This window comes from Bos javanicus, chromosome 19 (genome assembly GCF_032452875.1).
Source record: "Bos javanicus breed banteng chromosome 19, ARS-OSU_banteng_1.0, whole genome shotgun sequence".
Classification (NCBI taxonomy): domain Eukaryota; kingdom Metazoa; phylum Chordata; class Mammalia; order Artiodactyla; family Bovidae; genus Bos; species Bos javanicus.
Genome location: NC_083886.1, coordinates 15,166,387 through 15,191,819, shown reverse-complemented (window position 1 = coordinate 15,191,819; position 25,433 = coordinate 15,166,387). Strand labels below are relative to the sequence as shown.

At 38.4% G+C, this 25,433-nt stretch overlaps 1 protein-coding gene across 10 annotated transcripts in view; it reads left to right on the top strand.

The window, feature by feature from the left end:
* Positions 1-25,433, top strand: part of SYNRG (synergin gamma) — an 85,493-nt gene that overhangs the window by 32,085 nt on the left and 27,975 nt on the right. For 5 of the 10 annotated variants that reach the window (XM_061390307.1, XM_061390305.1, XM_061390306.1 and 2 more), the window contains 8 exons: positions 491-724; positions 1,709-1,786; positions 3,329-3,525; positions 4,139-4,387; positions 5,699-5,832; positions 11,899-12,017; positions 12,153-12,215; positions 16,380-17,327. In XM_061390307.1, the coding sequence (XP_061246291.1) occupies positions 491-724; positions 1,709-1,786; positions 3,329-3,525; positions 4,139-4,387; positions 5,699-5,832; positions 11,899-12,017; positions 12,153-12,215; positions 16,380-17,327 (2,022 nt within the window). The remainder of the gene's footprint in view (positions 1-490; positions 725-1,708; positions 1,787-3,328; positions 3,526-4,138; positions 4,388-5,698; positions 5,833-11,898; positions 12,018-12,152; positions 12,216-16,379; positions 17,328-25,433) is intronic. The other 5 variants (XM_061390310.1, XM_061390309.1, XM_061390308.1 and 2 more) reach the window with 2 other exon arrangements.

Sequence of the window (25,433 nt, the reverse complement as noted above, 5' to 3'; positions counted from 1 at the left end):
TTACTATCAGTTTGTCCTTGGACAAATCTTTGAACATTTCTGTACCTCGGTTTTAATCACATGTGGGAACGAGGGGTGGGGGCGGGGCACTTACTCTGTCTTGAGATTTAGAATAGTGCTGAGAGGGCTCTTAGCTGACATGTTCTTGTCCACACTTTCTCAGTTGACAGATGCAGAAATAGGCAGTAGTCTATAGAAGTGTCTATATCTTGTGTAGGTCACCAAATTTCTAAGGTAACACATCTTCCCCCATGCCATTCTACCTTCTGTCTCACAGAATTCCTGAGAATCAAAGAAGATAACGATGGTTAAGTTTTCTAAAATCACTAAAGTATCTCCAGTTCTGTACAAACGTGTGGGCTTGAATTATTTCAAAATTTAAATTATATGTGGCAGGGCCTTCCCTTTAGAATCTGGGGGTGGAAATGGATGGTTGAAAAATTAGAAGCTTGCAATACTATACAAATAATCCTTCATGCTGTTTGTTTAGGCTCTTCCTTGGAGGAGAAGCTCCTAGTATCTTGTGATTTAAGTACATCTGGGCAGGAACAAATTAAATTTAATACCTCTGAAGTTGGGCACAAGGCCCTAGGCCCAGGTTCCAGTAAGAACCATCCCAGTTTAATGGCCAGTAATGGGGGTGCTGTAGATGGACGTGTAAGTGGTACCACTACTGCAGAGGCAGCAAAGACTTCAGACCAAAACCTGTGCATTGAAGAGAGTGGTGAGCTCATGAAATTTTCAGCAAAAAGTTCACGTAACCAAATGTCGCTCCAATGCTAACACCTTAAGCGTTAATCTTAAAATGAATGCTGCTTGATTTTGCTAATTGAAATTTTTTGCTTAAAATAATATGTAATGCATTCTTTTCTGTAATTAACCCCTACGATTTTGCTCTGAATTCTTTCAATACACTGTTACTCCTTTAAAAAAATTTTTTTTGAATACCAGTTTTTTTAATCAAAATCATTCCTGATTTAAAATTTCTTCTTTTATTTTATAAAAACTTTTTCCCCCTCTTAAACTTTCTGTTCTTCCTTAAGGTTGAAAAGTTAAAATTTAACTGAAAAAGTCACCAATGAGAATATGTTTTGCTTCTTGGAAATAAACCATACACACTGCTGCCTGAAGATCCACATTTTTGTAAACTCAGCTTGCAGAGATGAATGTGGACAACCCAGGAGGCAAACTCTTGGAGGCTGTTTTACAGGACAAAGTGAAAACAAAAAAATGTAAATAAAAATGCTATACATCTGAGGCAGCAGTGTCATATTCAAGATTTTAAAACATAAAACTTTGCAAAGAAACATTATTAAAAGCTGCAAGTGAAGCTTGGACAATTTTTTTTTTTTTTGTACACGTAATTTTTAAACCATTGCCTGTCATGTTTTTGCCTGTAATTTGTAATATATGTGAATGGTACAAGCTTCATATGATCCAGAGTATTGATTTGATACATCTTAGGGTTTTTTTGTTTTCTTTTGTTTGTTTTATGTTTTTATAAAAACATAAACTGTGTTTTTAGTTTATGCCTTAGGACAGTGTTAATGTACAAGAGTTGGTTAGAAACCAAATTTTAGTTGAATTGGTGACTTTTTTTTAGTGTCTCCAGCCAGCATGCTTCTTATAAAAAGCCATGACTCAGTGTGATTTCCACTTCTGTTGCACGGACCATTACATACATTAGATGGTGTTCTTTATCTCCTAGGTGTGGGGGTATTTCCCTCACAGGATCCTGTTCAGCCCAGAATGCCTCCTTGGATTTACAATGAGAGTTTGGTTCCAGGTAAAAAGCTTTTTTGCCCAAGATTCCTATCTGGATACTTTACTTCAAATGTTGTAGTGTAGTTGTAAATGTTTACTATTGTGGCTACAGAATATGCAGAAGAAATTATAACTTTATTTTTTCTGAAAGAGTACAGAAAATTAAATACAGTTCATATATGAAATAACTATATAAATGAAGGAAAAATGTTTTGCTGTAATGTCTTAATGACCATCATATAACTTCTTTTTCTAAAAGGTTGTCTTAAATTTACTATTTTAAAAGACACTATCAAAATATAGCATCACCAACTCAGTGGACATGAATTAGAGCAAACTCTGAGAGATAGTGAAGAACAGGGAATCCTGGCGTGCTGCAGTCCACGAGGTCGCAAAAATCGGACACGACTTAGCAACTGAAGCTTTTAAACACACACGTAATTTCCTAGCCAAAATATGTGTTCTTGGACTTCCCTGGTGGTCCAGTAGTTAAGAATCGCCTGCCAATGCAGGGGACATGGGTTCCATCCCTGGTCTGGGAGGATCCCACATGCCACAGAGCAGCTAAGCCCATGAGCCACAACTGCTGAAGCCCGCGTGCCCTAGATCCCATGCTCCGCAGCAAAAGAAGCCACCTCAATGAGAAGCCCGCATGCAGGAGTGAAGACCCAGCACAGCCAAATAAATAAATACAAACTTAAAAAACATACGTTCGTATGGCACGCCTACTAACCTTTAATCCATATGTAATGCTAGATGTAAAATTTCTTTTTAAACATTTTTCTCTACCTTAAACCTGCTTTCATCCATCAACTCCTCTAACTAGGGTCACCAGATTCAGCAAATCCACATACAGAACATCCAGTTAAATTTGAATTTTATATGAACAGCAAAAAATTATTTAGAATAAGTATACCCCATGCAATATTGGCATCCTGTATTTTATTCAGCAACCCTATCCCTAACAGCTTTTCCCACTTTGTCCTTTGGAAAGTCCATTTTATTGTGAAAGACTCCCCAGTGAACCCTTCCTTTTTTTCAAACACTTATTCTCCTCTCTCACTTCAGCTGTAACTGTGTCTTCCTCTGAAGGCTCTGTTCCCAAACACCTTACCCAGTGATGTTTTCTCTGATAGCCTCTGCTTCACTGGGACAAGACAGAGGTGATATGGGTATAATTTGTGCTTCCCACTGCTATTAATATTTGCAGATTAGTTCCACCATCATTACTTTACAACTTCTTTTTTAAAATCCAGAGCATCTGCTTACACCACCTCTGTCTTACTGCTGTACTGTCTCCTGGTGAGAAGACTCCCTCTTACTTCTAACCCAAAATCTTCATCTGTAGAACCAAGCTCCAGCCTCTCTTCTAAGCTCCAGACCCTAATTGTCTGCTGGACATTTCCACTTGAATATCTTTGTAGCAACTCAAACCCTTGATGTGGCTTCAGTTCTGTAAAAGCAGTTTGACTTAGGATTATTCGTTTATAAGCATCAATGACAACAAAAAAGGTGAATCATTTGTAATATGTTTACATTTGTTATCTGGTCTTTCCTTTAATAGATGCCTATAAGAAAATTTTAGAAACCACAATGACTCCAACTGGAATAGACACTGCTAAACTTTATCCCATCCTGATGTCATCTGGGCTTCCCAGGGAAACTCTTGGACAGATATGGGCCTTGGCCAATCGAACCACACCTGGAAAACTGACTAAAGAAGAACTTTATGCCGTTCTCGCCATGATAGCAGCAACACAGGTAGACATTCTTTAGAAGGTTAGGTGTATATTTTCAATATAAACTGGGAGAATATGAATCCTTTTTCCTACAACTTATAGAACTCTTTGAACATTAAAATTTAGGTTATTTTCAGGATAGAGTTCTTCAGAATGTACTGTTTATATGATATGCGTGCTAGCACAATACTCTTTTATTTAAAGGCTTTAATATATTAACATTCTCTGACCTAACTGTAATCCTTTTGAGCTTGAAAGTTAGTAATAGATGAAGTTTCTCTGTCCTTTGAAATCCTTGTCTAAAATTCCTTAGATATAGATAAAGTGTACTCGGTCTGGCAGCAGTTTTTCTCATATTACAAAATCATTGTAAAGGATTTGATTACAGTGAATTAACCAAACTTGTCAGAGAGTGAAAATGTCATATTGAGTGTGTGTTGGCCGTTTCTTTGCTACATATTAGATTTACATTAACCTTATAACTTACTTTCTGATGTCAAATTCCTGCGTCCTGGGAGAGTCAGAGAGAAAACCCCAGGGCTGCAGATTTTACATTTAGGTCTCTGTGTCAGATGCAGGCCGTATGTGGTTTGCAGTTTCCTAAAATGTCCCCGTTTTCCTCGTGTTCTGTGTAGAGGGGTGTTCCTGCCATGAGTCCCGATGCTTTGAATCAGTTTCCAGCGGCTCCTGTTCCAACCTTAAGTGGCTTTCCTGTGACTTTGCCAGCTGCTGTGAGTCAGCCCACAGGGATGCCCTCAGGCCCTGCAGGCTCCATGCCCCTCACCCTCGGGCAGCCAGTCATGGGCATTAACCTTGTTGGGCCAGTCGGGGGAGCTGCAGCCCAGGCTTCCAGCGGCTTCATGTCAGCTTACCCTGCAAATCAGGTAGATGAAGAGCTGTGTGTATTCCAAATTATCTCTGAAACTGAATCCGAGCAAGTGTTTTTTCCAAGAAATGTAGTAAAGATTGCTGGATTATGATGGACACTGGCAGTGGAAATTAAGCAGTGTTAAATGGCACCCCACTCCAGTGTTCTTGCCTGGAGAATCCCAGGGATGGCGGAGCCTGGTGGGCTGCCGTCTATGGGGTAGCACAGAGTCGGACACAACTGAAGCGACTTAGCAGCAGCAGCAGCAGCAAAACAATACAACATTGAATTTTTCATTATTTAAAAAGCAAAAGAATTTCTGAAGCCTTCAGATACTTGAATTTTGGCTAAAAATGTGTAGTTCTTTATCATATGTATTTTAAACATCAAGTTTAATAAAGCTAGTTAAATCCTTAAGCTGTTTCTTCCGAAAAAGCTGCTAAGCCTGATTAAGATGTTTCCTTTTATTTTTCATTTCTCAGTTTAGCAAAAAAAAATTTTTAAACATATATTTAGTGTTAGTAAAAATGTGGGGAAAGGATTTTTTGGTACAGCCTTTTTGGAAGGCACATTTGGCAATAGCTACCAAAATCTAAATATTCGAGTCTTCTTGCCCAGTAGTCATGCTTTTAGGAGTCCATCTCACAGAGCTAGTAACTCAAATGAGCAAAAATATACAAGAATATTTGTTGTAGTGTTGTTAGAGTGAAAATTAGGAATAGCTGCATATCTATCAACCAGAAGAAAAATGTTAAATAAGCTTTGGTTTATCTGTACAGTGGTAGACTATTGGATTATTCAGATGAATGTGGTGGATGGACATGTACTGCATGAAAAAGATGTCCATGTTGAATAATTTCATTTAAGTGCAAAACAATATAGTACAAGCTTGTTTTTCGATAAAACAAACGAACTGTTAACAGCGTTCACTTCCTAGAGCATGGGATTACGAGTGTTCACAGTTTATACATAGATGTGATAGATTAAAACAAGTTTGTGTCACTTGTCATATACAAACGTGATTAAACTTTCATAAAGATGGCAGTTTCTCAGTCTATTAAATGTGATTCAGCTATTTAAAAATTATATAAATTAAGTTAAACCGGTCTTTTACCATTTTTACAAGAATATTTACAAGTACTAAGCAGCATTCTTGCCTTAAGCGGTTGAGCTGATGTTATGTCTAAAGGGTGTTCTCCTAAAATTAGGTATTTGTACTGAAATGGGAGCATTTTAAAAGGTTGTCTTTGAAGTTGATGGTTAAAGATTTGTTATTTAGCTTTTTATTATTGGATGTTTTCTGTTTCAATGTCCTCTGTAAACCTAGGTGGTCAAACCAGAAGATGACGACTTCCAGGATTTTCAAGATGCTTCCAAGTCAGGGTCACTTGATGACTCATTCAGTGATTTCCAAGAGTTGCCGGCTTCTTCAAAATCAAATAATTCTCAGCATGGAAACAGGTAGAAAAGAGTTGCATATTGTTAATATAGTATTTAATAATTGAGAAAGAGGCAGTCTACAATAAGCCTAAATAAAAGAGAATGAAGACTCCTTACTCTCATGATTTCTAGATGATTCCCACTGTATTCATACTTTTATTCTCCAAACTTCTTTCCCCTTTGTCCACCTTAAACTTCAGTTTCTACCGTTCCTCCCAGTATACACCTACTTGACAATATTTCTTTCTGCTTGTGCTAAACCTGATTTATTACAACTGAGTGTATTTGTGGCAAGGATGACTTCATATTCTTATATTAGATTCAGGTCTTCAACTGCTGAAAAGCTTTATAGACAGGGGTACATATTTTAACATGTTGCAATATAGTATATATTATTGCTAATCTATACTATATACTAATATATTATTGTATACTATCTGCAGAAATCATTTAGAAATTGAAATGCATATATATTTCAAATTGAAATATGAAATATGAATAGACATGAAATATAAAAATTCATGTCTCTCTTATGTTTAAGTTGAAATCGGTGGCTTTTAGGCCTTGAGGTTTTCGTTTGTGTGAAAATGTTAGTCACTCAGTTGTGTCTGACTCTTTGTGACCCCATAGACTGTAGCCCGCCAGGCTCCTGTGTCCTTGGCATTCTCCTGGCAAGAATACTGGAGTGGGTAGCCATTTGCTTCTCCAGGGGATCTTTCTGACCCAGGGATCGAATCCAGGTCTCCTGCCTTGTAGGCAGATTCTTTACCATAAAGTTGCGTAAATGTTTTTCTAATGTTTTATGTACTAGCTTAACTTTTAGGTACAGTAACTGATTCAGGATGTGGTCAACACCTTTCCATCTTTTTTTAAGACTTTTTTTTGTGTGTGTGTTATGGACCATGCTTAAAGTCTTCATTCAATCTGTTACAACATTGCTTCTGTTTTATGCCTTGGTTTTTTGGCCACAAGGCATGTAGGGTCTTGGCTCCCCGACCAGGGATTGAACCCCACCTCCTGCATTGGAGGTTAAAGTCTTAACCACTGACAGGCCAAGAAAGTCCCTCTGTTATTTTTAAAACATTTATTTACTTATTTTTGGCTGTGCTGGGTCTTCATTGCTTCATGCAGGCTTTCTCTAGTTGCCTTGCTTGAGACTCTCGTTGTAGCGGCTTCTCTTGTTGTGGAGCACAGGCTCTTGGGCGCATGGACTTCAGTAGTTTTGATGCATGGGCTTAGTTGCCCAGAGACATATAGGATCTTAGTTTCCTGACTAGGGATCGAACCCATGTCCTCTGCATTGGCAGGCGGATTCTTAACCACTGGACTACCAGGGAAATCCCTCCTTCATCTTTTAAAAGTATTCATTAATAAATACTTCTTCCACCAAGTAAAGCATATGAGGCTTTGAGTAAGCAGTGTGAATTTCTTTGGTTGTTTTGGGAACTTGTTTTTGTCAGGATACATATTCCATTTCTCTTATATTCCTGTTTGTGCAACTTATCTTTTCTGTTTTAACCAGTTGATTATCTCTTAGCACTTCCTGCAGACACTATAAGAACAACTTAGGGATAGGCATAGGGAAAGAATTATTTTCTTAATTTTAAGACTACATCAAACACTTGTAAATGACACATAGAAGAGACATACGAGGGATGTGACTGTAAAGTACTGGGAGTTCAAGCCACACACGTATTATTAACGTGGTAAACACATAATCCTTCTTTCTCAGGTCTTTTCCTGTGCACAAATTGATGTATATATATATATATATACTTTTTTTTTTTTTTTAAATATTTATGTATTTGGTTCTGCCAGATCTTAGTTGTGACACGTGGAATCTTCGGTCGCGACTTGTGGGATCTAGTTCCCTGACCAGGGATTGAACCCGGGCCCTCTGCATTGGGAACTTGGAGTCCTAGACACTGGACCACCAGGGAAATCCCACATATTGATCTGTTCTGCTCTTGTCTAGAACATGTCTGAATACCCAAGGCATCTCAAATTACCTGCATAAAACGATTCATTATTTTCCTGCTAAAGCTAAATAAAAATTTGTTAAATCACATATCCAGTCACCTAATCAGAAATGTGTTGTTTTTGACCCCCTCCTCGCTCCTGCTTGGTGTGGGAAAAGACCCCGTGTAATCTGGCTTCTGCCAGCCCTCTCGACTGTTGCCATTTCCCCACAGCTTATCTCCAGCCACACAGACCATGCTCTCTCAAGCTTCTGGCTTTTTACATCCCGTTTTCTTCTATCTGAAGCTTTCTCTAGAGTTAATTCTAGTTCCATGTCAAAAATTGATTTAATGCAGGAAGGTTTTACTAACCCTTCTCCATCAGTCCCTACCTCCAAGATGAGTTCAGGGCGTCTCCTTCTCTACTGCCCTGGCAGCTTGTGAATATCTGTGCCCTAACTGCCATGACTGGTTTACCTGACTGTTCCCCCTCCCTCGGCAGTAGGTAACTGACGATAGGATTTCATGTGTCTATATATATTACTTAGCCCACAATATGTAGTTCATAAAGGTTTGATGGATGAATATATTGTAGTATGAAGGTTACAAACTGAATTTATCAAATTGATGATTCATTCCTCTGGGAGAAAACTCTTCAGCAGATGAAATTGAAATCTGAGCATAGAAAGTTTTAAGGTGGTGGCCTGACTTGAACTGTTTAATAGGGTATTAGCAATTTTGTGTGGCATTATCTCCACATAAATAGTTTACTTTCATGTATAGCCATACTTTGCAGGTTTTTCTTCTTCAATTCTGGCTTGACTGCTACTATGGTTTCCTTGCATGAAAACATTTGTTCATGTCTAAGAATTCACACTCAGTGTTTGTTTATTCATTCAGACACATTTACATAGCATCTGCTGGGCGCCAGACATTGGGGTAGTCACTGGAAATAAAATACAGAAGCAAAAGGCACAGTTCCTGCTCTAAAGATGCTTAGCTTTATCTGGGTATTTATATTGTCTAATAAAACTCTCTTAGAATTGCTCCTTCAGTCATGTGTATGTTCATGTGTAATGAATTCCCTATCTTAATGATGATCTGTATTCCATATTGTGAATTATTTGAAAAGGATATTTGTTAAGTCATGATATAAATAGTTAAGGCTAGGTAAGACCACTTTGGGCAGCATTTATAACCAAAAAATAGGCATTGTTCGAGAAGATGAAAAGGCAAATAAAGTGTTAGAAATAGGCTGGAGCGGAGAGTATCGTTTGTGGGGAAAAATGACATTAAGAGCAGGCACTGGTTATGGACTGCCTTATGATTTGTGACATAATCTGTAAAGCGTTTTAGAAATAAGTGGCATGGTGAAAGTGATTCTTGCTACTGTGTATGGGATAAATGCAGCTTCCATGGTAATCCTGTTGTGAGATGATGAGATGCTCTCAGTTTAGAGTGACAGGTACTGAGAAGGGTTTATCTGAGAAATTGGTTGGACTCAGTGTTGAACTGGATGTCAGAGTCCTGGAGACCTGGCACGAAAGGGCATCTGGAAGGGAGCAACATCATTCATTTATCCATTTGGAAAATACTTGCTGTGTGCCAGGCACTGGGGAACCACATATAGTAAAACAAAGCAGACATGGGGTGCTGATGCTAGAATAGTTCAAAAGGATTAAAGCACATGGGGGTTTTGAGTTGGCTTATTTTCTTTTGCTTTTTTATTTTTATTTATTTTTAAAATTTATATATTTTTGGCTGTGCTGGGTCTTGGTTGCTGTGCATGACCTTCTCTGTTTGTGGTGAGTGGGGTCTACTCTCTAGGTTCGGAGTGCAGCCTTCTTACTGCTGTGGCTTCTCTTGTTGCGGAGCGTGGAGTCAATAATTGCGGTGCACAGGCTTAGTTGCCTGATGGCATGTGGGATCCTCCCGGATCAGGGAATGAACCCCTGTCCCCTTCATTGGTAGGGGCAGGCAGATTCTTAACCCCTGGACCACCAGGGAAGTCCTTGTTTTGCTTTTGAAATGGATTTCTTTAGCAGGGTGAGCAACTAGGTAAAATCATCTACCGCAGCCGCACGGAGTAACTGTAAAACCTAAATGATAACTAGAGAAAAAGAAGAAAACAGTTTTTGGTGACTAAATTATTTAAGTCTCATCTTTCAATAGAATGCAGGTTCTTAAATTTTAAAACGACATGCCTCTCTCACTGAGTGCCTTTCATTAGTATTAAACAATCGTAATAACCATCTCCATGTTTGGAACATGAAACATGTTACATGACTGGCATAAACACTTTCATAATGATTACAGTTTTATTTAGTAATTGCTTCAAGGATAGAACTGAAATTATGTCTTTTTAATATGTGTAAAATTACAATCTGAGTCATAGCTTTTTTTTGCTTCCTTACCCTGAAGAGCCTCTATTTTTTCCCACTTCTGAAAATAATTTTTAAATTAATGATATTCAAATAAATATCACATTTAGTAGATTTTACAATAGACTTTAAAAGCCCAGAGCTAACACTCGCAAATCATGAAAAATCACTCAACTCTGTGGTTTTTTTCCTGAGACATTGATTACCTTTATTCCTGTGCAGCATTCTGTTCAATGAGTTGTCATTTAATTACTTATGGAACTGTTAAAAACCCACCTATTCTGTATAAACAGTGACCTGTTTGGCCAGATCAAATGTGTAGAAGGTGCCTGGTAGTGGAGTGAAATGATAGTATTTGGAAGCACTAACTCCTCCAGCACTGTGGGTGCCCATTAGCACGCATGTGTATGAGCTGGGTTTTTACCTTGCTTGTAGGCCACTGATAAGAAGATTTAAATGACTATGGAAAGATTTTTGCTCCAGGGCAAAGAACTCAATAGAAATCCATTTATATAACTTGCATGTATGGTGGTATTGAATGCCACAAACTAGTAGTGGAATGTAGTCATTCATATGTAAAGGTGGTTCTTCCAGGGAGCTGCCAGGGTCTGATAAGAAAAAAAAAAAAAAGGCAAAGCTTTTGTAGTTTGTGTTTAAGCCATCCAAGAATTACCCACACAGATACTACTCATTACACTGTTTTTCCATTCAGCAGGGAAATGTGTCCACAGGCAAAAGTATCTTTATCTAATTTTGAAGTGATTGTTGTTTTGCTGCAAAGATAGCTTCTGGAACTTCTTGATGTGATCCTTGTAATAATACAGATTGAATGTATTAACTCTTACTGCTGCTTATCATAGGTGGGAACTCCTGCCAGTAAGCAGTGTAGTACGATCAAGAGGGACAGTTTGCATCTTGGTTGAACAGCATTGCAGAAATAGATTTTTATCTTAACTATTCCGCCTCTGCATTCTGAACCCATTTGAGAGAATAATTTACATGAAGCTTAACATAATTTAAAATACTGGGTTTACGCACTTGGAGCAGTTCACTTTCACAGATTTATGTGTTTATCACTTTCACAGATTTAAATATAAAATTGCAGGTGGTCGTTGTTCTGTAATATTTCTAATGCCATTCCAGTGGGTCTTTTTCTTTAATTAATTAATTCATTTTTTGGCTATGCTGGGTCTTCCTTGCTGCACATGGGCTTTCTGTAGTAGCGGAGAGCAGAGGTGACCCTTGGTCGCAGCGCACGGGCTTCTCACCGCGGTGGCTTCTCTCTGTGCAGAGAACAGGCTCTAGGAGTGCGGGCGTCAGGAGTTGCGGCACTCAGGCTCTAAAGGGTGGGCTCAGTAGTTGCGGCACACAAGCTTTGCTGCCCTGTGGCATGTATGGAACCCGTGTCCCCTGCATGGGCAGGCGGATTCTTAATCACTGGACCACCAGAAAATCCCACTCCAGGGGTTTTTATGGCTTAAAAGATGATTTAGATGGTCAGCATGGATCTGACCCCTCTTCACATAATCAAGGAAAGAATTACTGCTTGAATGTTGTTTCAGTCTGTTTTTTTCAAGGAAAAAAAAATGTCTTTGGTCACATGTGGTGTACACATAGTTTCTTTAAAGCAGGGAGCCACGAGTTTTTACTAGGTATCTGTGTGCCATTTTAATTCTAAGTTCTTCCTTGATGACATGGTAGGGAGACAATGTTCTAGTCATTAAGAAATATTTCTTTTTCCCTTTTAGTGCCCCTTCTTTGTTGATGCCTCTTCCTGGAACTAAAGCATCAGCTTCAATGGATAAATATGCTGTGTTTAAAGGAATTGCAGCTGACAAGCCCTCTGAAAATACTGTTCCGTTTGGAGGTAAAAGCAGTTCATAAATTCATGAACCTGTGAATGTAAATCTTAGTTTTTAGTGGTGACCTTTTATGGTAAATGTCCTTGAGTTGTGATCTCAAGGTTCCTAACCTTAATTGAGCTTCTGTCTTTTCATCATAGAGCCTGGTGATAAATATAGTGCTTTCAGAGAACTCGAACAGACAGCAGAGAATAAATCTTTGGGTGAGTTTTTGATTCCTTAAATGGATGAATTAATTCATTGTTTAATACGAGATTTTTATGATTCTTTCACTAACATCCCAAATGTTCTTTTATATTTTACTGTTGTGGCTGTGTTTTTGTTTTGTTTTGTGGCTCTGGAAATTACAAGGAAGTGAAATGTGGTTCAGTTATTGGAAATTATTTTCTAAAAATTAGGGCAGACCCCAAATTGATGCAATTTCCTTTGAAGACAGTGCATTCCCCTTCACCAGAAGCCTTCAAGTCACCTTAGGCTCCTGTGGCCACTTTCAGTTATCTTAACGCTCAGTAAGACTTGGAGCTCTTGGCACTGCGGCCATCTGTGGACTGTGCAAAAGGCAGCAGCAACCAGTCCGTATGCCTCAAGATTTTCAAAATTAGCTATAATTTAATGAGAAGACTGAGAGGGGTTTGTGTGCCTATGTGGTTCCCATCTCTAATAGAAGGACTTAAATAGAGTGGAAGGGAATTTAGAGTGATAATTTGAGAGCCATATATGTAAAGACCAAAAGTTTTATTTGTGGCAAAATCCTGCTAGAAACCTCATGTGTAGGATTTAGATAATCCATAGGTCAAATGACGTCCTTTAAAACTTAACCAATGCATGCTGTGAAATTCGTGTTCTCTACTGAGGAGTTCTTCCTGTGGACAGTACCGCATTCTACCTTTTTGTATTGGGCACTCAAAGTTGGGACATCTTTCCACAGTCATTTGTTCCAACCTTCTCTCCAAGTAATGGGGTGGGTTCAGGGAGGTGAAGGGAAGTTACAGGAGGGATAAGGCATACGTGTGAAATTTAAACTATCAACAGAAAGTATTCTGCTTAAATATCTCTAGAAATACTCAATATTTTACAGCTCTTAGGTTCTAGAACTGTTTCCTTGGGTTTCCTAGGAATAGTGTAGAATGTAATGGCTCAGTGCTTGTATTAGGTACTAGGAGTACAAAGATAAACCCCAGAGGCACCTTAGGTTTGTTGGTTTGGCATTTACTCCTGGTGTTGCTGTCATCAACTCATGGGCCAAGGCATGTTTGGAATAAAGAGCGTGGGTTAATATCACGGTTCTTTCTGTGCTCTGGTGTTAGCGGCTGGGTGATACCTGTGTTATTCCTGGGAAACGCTGTGGTGCCCCCACAGTGTAAGCAGTACACCCGGGCCCTGCTTTCTCAGTGCCTTCCTGACAGAACCCCAGACAGTCGTTGCTGTGGTCATGCTCTCATTTCCAGTCTTACCTTTAAGCCTCTCCATGTAGCGATGCCAACTTTGTTCATTTTGGGAGAATATATTTTAATTCTACTCTTGTTAAGAATACATTGGACTGCAAAAATTTGAAGTAAAATAGGAAGATGATTGTGTGACAGTTAAACCTCCTTGAAGGCCATCTGACTCATGGAATGAAACTTTGTTGACTTATAACACTTTTGCAGTTGACTGGGGCTCTCATGTTAAAGGTGAACTTTGCAGAAAGCTGATTAGGTGGATTGGTTTTTTAAAATATTTGATACAGAAGGTAATAACACAAAGGGTTAAAATATTATTGCCTTGCCTTGATAAAATATTATTATTAGTCAAATAATCAGTTTTGTGTAGAATTTAGCAATTTTATTTCAGTAATTCTTTGTCATTCGATTACATAAACACTAAAAAAAAAAAGTTGGACTGGCTTCATTACTGTTACGGCAGAGGTGTAGTTTCTTAAGTCCAAATGACCGAGTTTAATAATGTTTCCTTTTTACTACCCCTATAGTTTAAACAATAAATTAAAGTAGATGCAGAAAATATACTGTGTAGAGAAGTGACACTTTTTGTTTAAGTTTTAGCAAAAAGTGATATCTTTTGAAATGTTTTTAGAGCCTAGAAAGTAGAGGTCAGGAAACTTAATGAGGATTCAGAAGTGGGACTGAAAAGGTAGCCGTGAAGTCATATGCTTTATGTACCTCCTGATAAGCAAGCGTCCAATAACTGTGGCTAATTCATTTGCCCAAAATCTCCTGTGTTTTTGAACATGTAAACCCACCCATTTTTATTTCTTTTTAACCCTTTCACCCAGCTTACATTTCTAGTGGAAACATTTACACTACTTCAGTAAGTTTAGTTTGCTGTGGTCATTTCTTTTACAAAATAACCAAGCAAAACTTGTCAATTTCACAAATATTTTAAAGCAGCACTTCAAAAATTTAGGCTTTGACAAAATTGGCTGCTTGTTACCTTTTTATTTTACAGAAATAAATATCAGTGATATACTTGCCTAAAATTCTAGGGCAGTTTTTTAAGTTTTGTATCTGCTTCTCCTGTCAATTTGTGAAATTGACTTTAGTTTTATTAGTGGTATGTATGAAAACATAAACTATAGAAACTCTGAATGCTCTTCCTCTCTCTCTAAAATTTCCCTAGTAATAGTAAACAGGTTTCTCTGTGTTGATAAATTATGCTGGTGGATTGGTTAAGTATCTCAGATTAGGAAGAAAAATAAGCTTCCATTATTTTCCATGCTTTTTTTCATGTGATATATCAAAGTATATATCATGTTACAAGCACAGACTATTTAAAGCCTGTATTATTTTCATGATAATTTTCAGAATTATATTTTTATTTTACATACATTTTTCTAGTTTATATGCTTCTTTATCTCATTTTTAGGGAAAATATAATTTTAAAAAGTAGATGAGGAAATTAAAGCTTCTTGTGTTTTGGTTTATAACTCTCCAGAATCGCACTCGTATCTTTAAATAACTAGTGATGTTAGTATAGCTGTATTTATAATTGGTTTACCTCTGGTTTTCATTACCTGGTATAACCTAGTGGATTTTATGGGAGACCTTCAGGTGCTATTAGAAAATGGAGATTGTTTGAACATCCTAATGTCATGCCTGTGAGTGATTACATGCTCTACTGTGCTTTCGTTGCTCAGTTGTGTCCGACTCTTCGTGATCCCATGAACTGTAGCCCTCTAGGCTCCTCTGTCCGTAGGATTCTTCAGGCAAGAATACTGGAGTGGGTTGCCATGCCCTCCTCCAGAGGATCTTCCCAACCCAGGGACTGAACCCAGGTCTCCCGCATTGCAGGCGGATTCTTTACTGTCTGAGCCACCAGGGAAGCCCGAGTGATAATGTGACTGTGATAATAAAGAAGAGAAACGCTATTAAGAACCATAGCCCAGATTTTTTTGAGCACTATCTTAACTGCATCTGTTTATTTCTGAGAAATACCTTATTACCTATTTTCTCTAACTAAAAAAATAAATTCTGTCAGTACCTCTATCCCCAGAGTAGCCCAGTATAAAATAAAGTTTAAATCCAACCCTCGAAATATTTTAATAACAGAATTTGTGTTCAGATCCCTTTGAATTTTAATAGGAACAAAAGCTGATTGGTACCGTGAGATGGCTGACTTCAAGAAAAGCCCAAGTACTTGTAGATTTTTTACTTTTTTTAAGATTCAGTTTGTTTGTCGCACAGTGTGGGGAGAAGCTATTAATACTTTATAATATGCCCTTAGCAAAAATGCTTTGCAAGTAAGTAGATGCCTTTTCAGGAATTTTCACCAAATTTCCTTCAAATTAATGCCTCTGTATACTTCAGCAAACCACATAGTATCTAAGCATAAGCTTTAAGTGCCTAACTGAGCAGAGTCTTGTACATCCTAAATATTTGATGCAGGGTTCTTTGTAATATTTCATAGGTACCATGATTTTTTTTTCCTGATTGATCACTGTGTAATCACATTTTATCACTGTAAAAATCACATTTTATCGTTAAAGGGCCACGATTTTAATATGCCTCTCTTCGGGTACCTCCAGCGCCCATTTCTTATTCTCCTGGAGGCTTGGCTGGGTAGCCACAGTGAGGAAACATCCTGAGAGCAATGCTTCCGGCCAGTTGAGGGCGCTGGTACAGACCTACCACACTGAAATGAGAAAATGAAAATGATGTGTGTGTTCGGTTTGATTTTCATTTGTTTTCCTGTCGCTAGCCTTCAGTGTGGAAACGAAAGGGGTACATGGTGTAGGGTATCATCAAACTAGTGGTTAATAGCATGACGCCTGTGGGGCAAATGTCTGTAATATGCTTGTTCTGTGACGCGCTTTGCATCGTGTGCCTTTCAGCTTGGCATTCTTCTCTATTTGGTTGTGTTTTTTCTTTCAGGAGAAAACTTTGCGGAATTCAGATCTGCAGGGACCGACGATGGCTTCACTGATTTTAAAACCGCCGATAGTATCTCACCACTAGAGCCACCAGCAAAAGACAAGCCTTTTCCAGCCACCTTCCCCTCAGGAGCTACCCAACAGAAACCACAAACACAAGTGAAAAATCCTCTGAACTTAGCAGACCTAGATATGTTTTCCTCAGTTACTTGCAGCAACGAGAAACCATTGTCCTTTTCAGCTGCATTCAGCGTATCAAAACCCGTTTCCACCCGACCCCAGCCAGCAGGGTCTGCGGCACCCAGTGCGGCATTGGTGTCAACTAAGACTGCTAGTTTGGCTGATGATTTTGGAGAATTCAACCTTTTCGGGGAATATTCTAGTCCAGCCTCTGTCGGGGAACAGGATGACTTTGCAGATTTTATGGCTTTCAGTAATAGTTCTGTTTCGTCGGAGCAAAAGGCAGATGACAAATATGAGGCCCTTAAAGAGGAAGCTAGTCCTGGTCCTCTAACCAGCAGCACAGGCATCGCAGGGAAGAGTGGACAAAACTCTGCTGCTACGTCCACGAAATATGACGTCTTCAAACAGCTCTCTCTCGAGGGATCTGGACTAGGTGGTGAAGAGCTGAAAGACAGCACTTCTTCGGGCAAGAGCGATGATGATTTTGCTGACTTCCACTCCAGTAAATTTTCCTCCGTGAACTCGGACAAATCCCTGGGAGAGAAAGCGGTGGCTTTCAGACACACCAAAGAAGACTCTGCTTCGGTGAAGTCCCTCGATCTCCCTTCCCTCGGGGGCAGCAGTGTCGGCAAGGAGGACTCGGAAGACGCGCTCTCTGTTCAGTTTGACATGAAACTGGCTGATGTGGGAGGCGAGCTTAAGCATGTCATGTCTGATAGCTCTTTGGATTTACCGACAGTTAGCGGCCAGCATCCTCCTGCCGCAGGTGAGGAATTGGTGAGATTACTCTGGTGATGGTGACGCAGATGTCAGAGGTGGTTCTGTGGGTGTTCATGTACAGAAGAGGAAGGCTCTGGTTCTTAACCTTCATGAATGTCTGATAATTAACCTCTTCATTGCCAGTCCCCTTAAAGCAGTGTTGCTTTTGATTCTCTGGCTACTCGGATATGTGGTAACTGTGAATACAGTGAAACTTGGATAGCTAAAATAGTTTGACGTTTGAAACCTGACACCAGCTTGGTGTTCGAGGCACATCAAAATCCACTGCTAAACGAGCCGCACATTGCCAGAAATTTTATAAAGATGTTTGCGGTGTCAGTAATGTCCCTCTGTTTCTGTGAGTGAGGTCAGTGTTTCCTCCTTTTTTCTTCTCCGGGGTATGTTTGTCAGCTGCCCACAGAGGATTCTTTTTGGTTTGCAGAAACCAACTCGTGTTAGGCCAAGTAAGTAAAAGTGTCTAGCCAGTGGTACTGCAGTTTGCCAGATCCCTGCAAGAGAAGCAGAGGGCAAGAGCTTGTGTGTGGGTGCCCGGCGTGCCAGGGCCTGGCAAGGAGAAGGGCACCAGTTGTTTGTGGGATTCAGGTAAGCTTTTCAGTGCTAACGCTACGACTAGAAGTATTAAATCGTAACAGGTCTGTAGACTGTAGGATAGGGTAACTACTAACTTCCTCAGAAAACGTTTGAGAAATCTTAGAAGGGAACCCTGTTTAAATTCCATGTGGATTTACATGTAGCAGTTGATTCTCTAGTCCAACTCCTGTCAGAAAAACTAGATTCCCAAGTGTCTTAGTCTTTATTTTGTTTCATTCTTTGATATATATATAGAAATACACCTATTTTGTGGCCTTTAATAATGAGAAATATCTCAGCATTACTGTATTATTCCAGAAAAATGCATACATGTGTGAAGGGTTCATTGTTGTTTAACCAGAGAGAGACACATAAGACACTCCCAAGTTTACAGATTGAGGCAGAAGTTGTAAAGTATGACGGCTTTTGCATACATCAAATTGGTCAAGTCAGAAAACAAAATTACATCCATCCTTTGGCTGTTGAGATGTTGGAAATGGTCTTAAACAGGGTGCTGAATCGGGAGCAAGGTATTGGAGGAGTGCTGTGTTCCACGGGCTCTTTGCTAAGGCCTTTGCCTAGTGCAGTGGGCTGTCTGCAGGGCAACTTATGCCCCTGCCTGTCTACTTTTTTTAATGTACTTTTCTTCAGATGTTTTTCTTTTTTCTGTTTTGCTGCTCTTTGTTTGCTGGAGAGATTCTGTTTCTCTTTTTTGTATGAGCTGCTTAAGCTACAGCAGTCGGTTGCAAAGTGCTCTGTTTTCTGAACAGTAATAGTGACTTTTTATTTTAAAATCTCATAATATCTACACTAGCCTTTTGGACTCTGAAGGTATGAATTAGAAGCTATTTTTCTGAAAGTGAGTCTCTATTCTTTCACAGTGCCAAACTAGATGTTGTTATGAGATGAGTCTAATCTGGGCTTGGGATGTCTTTTTTTTCCCCCCATTTTGGGAGGGGAGGTTGGTTTCGTGACTGAGTTTGTTCTGATTGACCTGTTAAGATAATCTTCTGTGCTCATGTCCTAGTATGTATGTCTGAAACATTCCCAGCTTGGAACCTGTAATGTTCAAGCCAAGTTTCTTCAATTTGAGGATATTCTTAAAAGCCGATTGTTCTCTCCTTTTGATCTGTAAACCTCCTGTCCGAAAGGAGCAGTATCCCTTTAGAGTGGTTGTAAAAGGGGTTGAAGTCTGACCAATGAGCTGTATTGTTCTTGAGCAGAAGTGCTGCGTGAATGTATTGGAGAAGGTAAATCACAGAGACTTCTCCAGTGCAGTTTGGTTTTACATTATCCTCATCTTGACCACAGTAGCTCTTGCTCTCTTAGATTGTGGATTGAAAGGTACATTTTGTCCGAGAAATAAGAAGTGACCCGATGAAGAGAGAATAAGACCTAGTAGTTTATCTCTGTACCTTAATCCTGTTTGGAAACCCTAACTTAACTCTGAAGGGGATACTGTCTCTTTTAACTCCTGCTATGATTCTTTGTATGGAAGGTAGATAATACTAATAACATTGCCTGATTTCTCTGCATATTATTACATTTAACCCTTTGAACCCTTGCTGCGTATAATTTCAACTAGGCTGCTTTTGTCCCCACCCCACTCTCCCCCCACACCCCCCACCCCCACTAAATTGAATCTCTCAGCACTATAGCAGCTTGATGTGCCGTCATTGGGATCATCTGGTTTCGTTGGCAGCAAGAGCTGACCCTCTTTGTGACACTGTCAAAGGGTTAGCAAGACTTCTGTAGCTACCTACTTACCTACCTGTAAAGTAGCTCTTCTTTGACATTGAAAATCTTTGTATTTTAATCAGCGCCTTATTATTATTTTTTGGCTGCTTTTCTGATGTCTTTTTTTTTTTTTTTTTCAATTGGGACATTTTCTGTGTGAATGTGCCTTTTCAAACTTGCTTTGGTATATTCCTCTGCAAATACTGATCTGCATGCTTATTCTGATGACTTTTTTTCCAGCTCTTCTGTATCACTCTCTTTTGTGATCTGTAAGTCTTACGTTAATAAATAATTCTTTGGCATATTTTGAAAGTGTGGGGATGTGTGTAATTTATACTTCTCCAGGGTTAGACCAAAGAAAAATACCTGGTCCATATCAAATTTAAACCCTCCTGTGGTTTGAGGGTTTTTTCCTTTTTGTTTATTTTGTTTCCTCAAACACCTTTTTCCTAAGAAAGTATTGGTACATTTTAGCCTTTTCTTCTTATAATTCCACTGATATAACTGTTTAACATGGCACTGGATTAAAATATAACTTAAAACATTTAAAAAGTATAAACCTTACATTATGTTACATGTTAGAAATTTTATTCCTTACCTCTAGTGACAAAACTGAGTAGATTTTATTGCTTTGTAGACATCTTGGAGCCTGCCTCAACTAGGAGTTGAACTGAGAGAGAGAGGAAAGACCTCAGTTTAGTGTTGGGGAAAGAGGGCCACATCTGTTAATAACTAGGTATTTATAAATTATCAAAAGATATTGAGATGGACTTCTGAACAGAGTATATGTGAACCAAATATAGATAATCTCTGCAGTGGAAAGTGCTCATTGTTAATACTGGAGTGTCCAGGACTGAGTTTGATTTGAGTGTGAAGTTGAGTACTTCCTCCTCTAACTGTAGGGTGCATTACCTTTCCAGCTTCAGAATGTATTATGAAGCCACCTTCCTTTGGTCTTTTTTAACTTAGTCCGTGAGGCAAGTTCTTAACTCTGCATTTTTAAGAAAAGAATTTTTTTTTTAGAAAGACCCATGAAAGTCAGCCACAAGAGTAAGCCAAATTTGGACGCTTTTTTTTTTTTTTTTTTTTACCATTTTAGAGTATAATAATAGTGAAAAACTTTGGGGAAAAGGAGTTATTTCCATGGTTTTAATTTTTTTCTTATATTTTGACACTTCCTTTTAAAAATTTGAGTCAGAAAGAAAATTAAACCATTGAAGGTGAAGATTTTGAATAGAATTCCTGAGAGATTACTTTCAGTAACTAAAGTATGCTGTTGGAGGGGGCGGGTGTGGAGATTGCATATTGAGACTAAGAAAGTGTGGGTCTACCCTTCAAAATATTGTGTTTTCCAGAGCATAATGCTTTAGCAAGTTGAATAATACTTGGTTTGCAAAACCTTGTGTAATCATATTATGTTTTAATTATGATCTGTGCTAACTAATTTGGAAGAAAGATTTTGGTGTAGCTTCTGTCTAGCAATAATATCAGTTGCCTTTTGTTTGAAATTTTCTTATGCCAGTCTTTTGGGTTTGGTGAAGGAATTCTTTTGTCAGTGGAGTTTAGTGGTAGAGTGGTCCATCTGGGGCTGCTTTAACTCCTTTCTCCTTTAAATCAGGCTGCAGAAAATGAACATAACTGTGCATAAAACATAATCACATTCATAAATTGAACAATTACTCAATAAAAGTAACACTACTTTTTAGGGAGAAAGTTTTGATAATACATATAATAATATAAACTCACAGTAAATATTTGAAGGACTATATTCTCTTCTGTAAGTTCCAACAAACCAAAAAATACTATTTTGTTTGCCCCCATGCCAAGTAAAGTGAGATGTGGTTAGTGCCTGACTTCGCACTTCGGTGTCTGAGAAATTATTCAGATGTATTTACATTTTACAGTCACTCTGTTTTTCTCATTAAAATCCCTACTGATTTTTAAAAGTAGCTGATGAACATGGTGATAATTTTGTCAATATCAAAAATGCTGGGCTCAATCCTAAAGTAGCTCAAAAAATCAAGCCATTTTAGTTTTAAAGAGCTTCCAGCTTCGTTTTTCCATCAGTTGAATGCTTTTCATAAGTAGTTTTGGAAAATGTTGGCTGTATAGGGTCACTGTATATGGGGTGATATACATAGGAGGTTCTCCTGGGTGCTGCCCTCTCCCTTGTGTGGCCCGAAGGCTCCAGTTGTACTTGCCATCTTCTGTGCGCATTTAATGTTTTTTTAATGATGACCACGTCCCACTGTATGTCTTGGCACTTTTCCATGGCCTTCTGCCTCCTCCAACTAAAAATATCCAGAGGATTACCTTTTTTTTTTTTTTTCCAATTGGACTTAAAACACTGACCCAGAAACCTGCAGGTGCTGACTGATAGCCTGACGGCACTTAAACCTTAGATTTACATGGATCTGTACAAATGAAGAATGGTCAGTTTCTATGCAGGTTGGAAAACACTGGAAGGCGATTAAGCAGCAGCATTTTATGCCCTGTCATGCTTACACTGTGACCACTTTCATTCCTGTTTTCTTTAACAACACCACCTGGGTGTTTGATCCTTAAGACAATACAGTCAAACCATGCTCTACAGTTAACAGAGACTGTGAACATGATTGATCTCAGAAGGAAGAATAAGACCAGAAATGGACAGAAGTTTAAGTGTATGAATATTTCATGACTTGCTTTGGTAAAACGGAGTTTGGACTAAAGCAGTATTGGAAATTCCTTAGTCCAACGAACATTTTTATTGCTCTGTTAAACACTGAGGAGTGCTGGAATTTGCACACGTATCTCTTTTCTTTTTCTAAATGCTTTTCTCAAAAGCTAATAACTCTTTATCACCTGGGCACATGCTTACAGCTTTAGAAAAGATCCATGGAAATCAGCGTGGCCTTCTCCATCCTGTAGTGGCAGCTCACATTCTTTGTTCCAAGAAATACCTTGTTCTCATGTACAACATCCGTTCAGATGGGATTTGAATAGAGGTTGTGGGAGAGACTGATGGGGTTACTTGCCAGCATAAGCAGGAAATCCATGTCTTGATTTGAGACCCACGATGGAAAGCAGATTGTGTAGTTTATTCCTCTGGCTTGGTAATAGGACATTGCTGGTTGCAAACAAATAAGTATATTAAAGCACACGATTTGGTGCATTATCTGTGTGCAGTTGCAGTTCAATCCAGCACAGCCCAAGAGTTTTCCAGTAGAATTGGAAACATAGTAGTGATTCTCTATTCCTTTTATTACATCCATTCTGTTTTCTTTTCCTTTTTCTCCTGCAGTTTTCAGAATTCAGCTGTCAAATTGAAAACTCACCTACAGTAACTTCAGTGATTACAATATAAAATGTGGGTTATTCCATGTTGTTTTTCCATCACTCATGTTGTAGGTTTTACAGAATCTTTAATATTTTTGAGACCAACATACAGTAATACATATCATTTGATTGCTTAGAAAACAGAACTGTTAATGTGGGAAATGAAGAATTTTCTTGGTTTAACCTATGCTTAGTGAACTGATTCACCACATCGAAAAAAAAAAAAAAAAATAAATGGTTTACTAATATTCACCATGCCAGGAAATACAACTCATTTTTATATTGCTTATAAAGTGCTATGGTTTAGGAATACAGTGTTCTTATGTTCCTTATATAATAGCAGTACTTCCTTTTGTGTCCAAATGAATTGCACTTTATTAACTTATTTTTTTTAACACTGTCTAGCCAATAAATAAGCAAAAATAAAATTTAAAAATCAGCCTTGAGGTTTAACTTTCATATATCCTGTATAATTACTCTTCATTATTTTTTAGAATACAAAATATTTCCATTTTAGTCTTTTGATTGGTCATTTCCGTGAGTTGTTCCAAAAAGCAAAATATTGTGTTTATCATTCATAGTAAAAATAAGATTTGTTGAAGACCTAAAGTATTAACAAAATACTTGAAAGCTCTTCAACTAAGGTATTCCCTTAGTGTTTATAATGCCTTTTACCTTATTATATTACAATCATTTCTGGATTTTTTTTTTTAACTTGTTTTTTCTTGTTGCATAATTGCACAGAGGATCTTTTTTATTACCATAGCAACTTAGTTGTGGTTGAACAAGAGCTTAACTTTTTATTAAATTTATCTTTGGTCTCTATGAAAATTGCTACCAATTTAGTAGATGAGATTCTAGGAGTAGTTCATAACATAGCTCTTCAAAGAGCTTTCTGGTAGGATCTAATAATAAAAAATTTATGTTGTGACACTTTCTTCTGAATGAACCCTTTGCAGACTCACTCATCTTGTGTTTAACTGCATCTGCCCTCTGATTGAATTTCACTTAATTCGAGTCAGGGAACCTTCTGATCCCTTTAAATAGTGGGGAAAACAGACACTACAGCCAGAGACTAAGAAGGCATTCTGTCTAAAGTTTTGTTTCATTCATTCTAAACTGTATGTTTTCACCTAAATCTTTTTTTTCCCCTCCTGTTTATATTAAGTTAGTGCCCTTTTCCTAATAGGGTTGAGAGAGAAGCTTGGGGTGCACTGTTAGAGGAGCAGTGTCATGAATGGCTTCCCTTTCATAAACCAGGCGGCATCGCTGTGTAAGAGAAACGAGGAGACCCGGTGCTGGCTCACGTTTTAACTGAGTTATGAGAATCTAGGTCACAGAACTTTTCGAGCATTTTCCTCGTAAGCCCTGCTTTTGGTTGTCAGAGAGGGAGTCTTGCATTTGGCTTTCTTACCTGGTAGACAGTGACCAAAATGAGACCAAACGCATCTCGGCCAGATTGAATGGACCATGGTGCTGGAAGGTGGCTTCTCCACACCACTATGACTCAGCCCCAGCTGGTCTGGCTTCAGGAAAATGGGCAAGAAATTTTCCCTACTAAGACCACCAAAGTGATGGGTTGACTTTTCACATTTTACTTTGAAACAACTCTATTTTAAGCCCTAAGGCAGGCAGCTAAATTTCACATTGAGGCTGGTGGCAGCTGTGCTATATAATTGCTGTGCTGGTTACTAGACTCTGGGCTGGTCCCTTTACATACACTATCGTTAATGTCACAACACAGCCCTTCCAAGTGCCTGGTCTTTTTTTTTTTTTACATGTAAGCAAGCCAAAGTTGAGCTGTTAAATAGCTCGCCTAGTATTGCCCAAGTGGTAGGTGGCACAGCTGGGAGCTGAATGCAGGTCTGTCTGAATTAAAAACCTGTATTCTTTTTGCTGTTTGGTGCCACCTCTTAAATTATTTAAATGTATATTAAGCGTGTAAAATGAGTCTTCCTCCCCAGTGTTTCTTTCTTTTCCTTTTTTAGTGAGGAGGTTACACATAGTTGAAAGAGAAACAAGAGCCCAAGAGGACCCAGACCTTTGATTCTATTTGTTTAGAGGCTAAAGTTAGCTTAGATTGATTTTTTTTTTCCCTCATACTCCCATCACAGCAGTATGACGTCCATAGTGACCAAAATAACAACTGGGTAAGTAACTACTTAATTAAAATCTCATATTTGGCCTTGCCTAGACAGAAACTCCTAGTAATTGATTAAAAGTTAGCTATAACATTTTTTTTTACTTTAGTTTCAAGATAGTCAGTTTTTAATTAGTGTGTCATATACATTTCATATGAGCATGTTATAAATGAACATGTTCCAATGAAGTCAAAACGTGTAAGAGACTTGTTTGGGGCAGGGAATATTGTAAATACATTTTCAAGTTTACAAGTGAATGGACATTTTATTAAATGACCCTATCCTTCTATCAAACAGTATATACATTGGTGGATGAACCTCCTGTC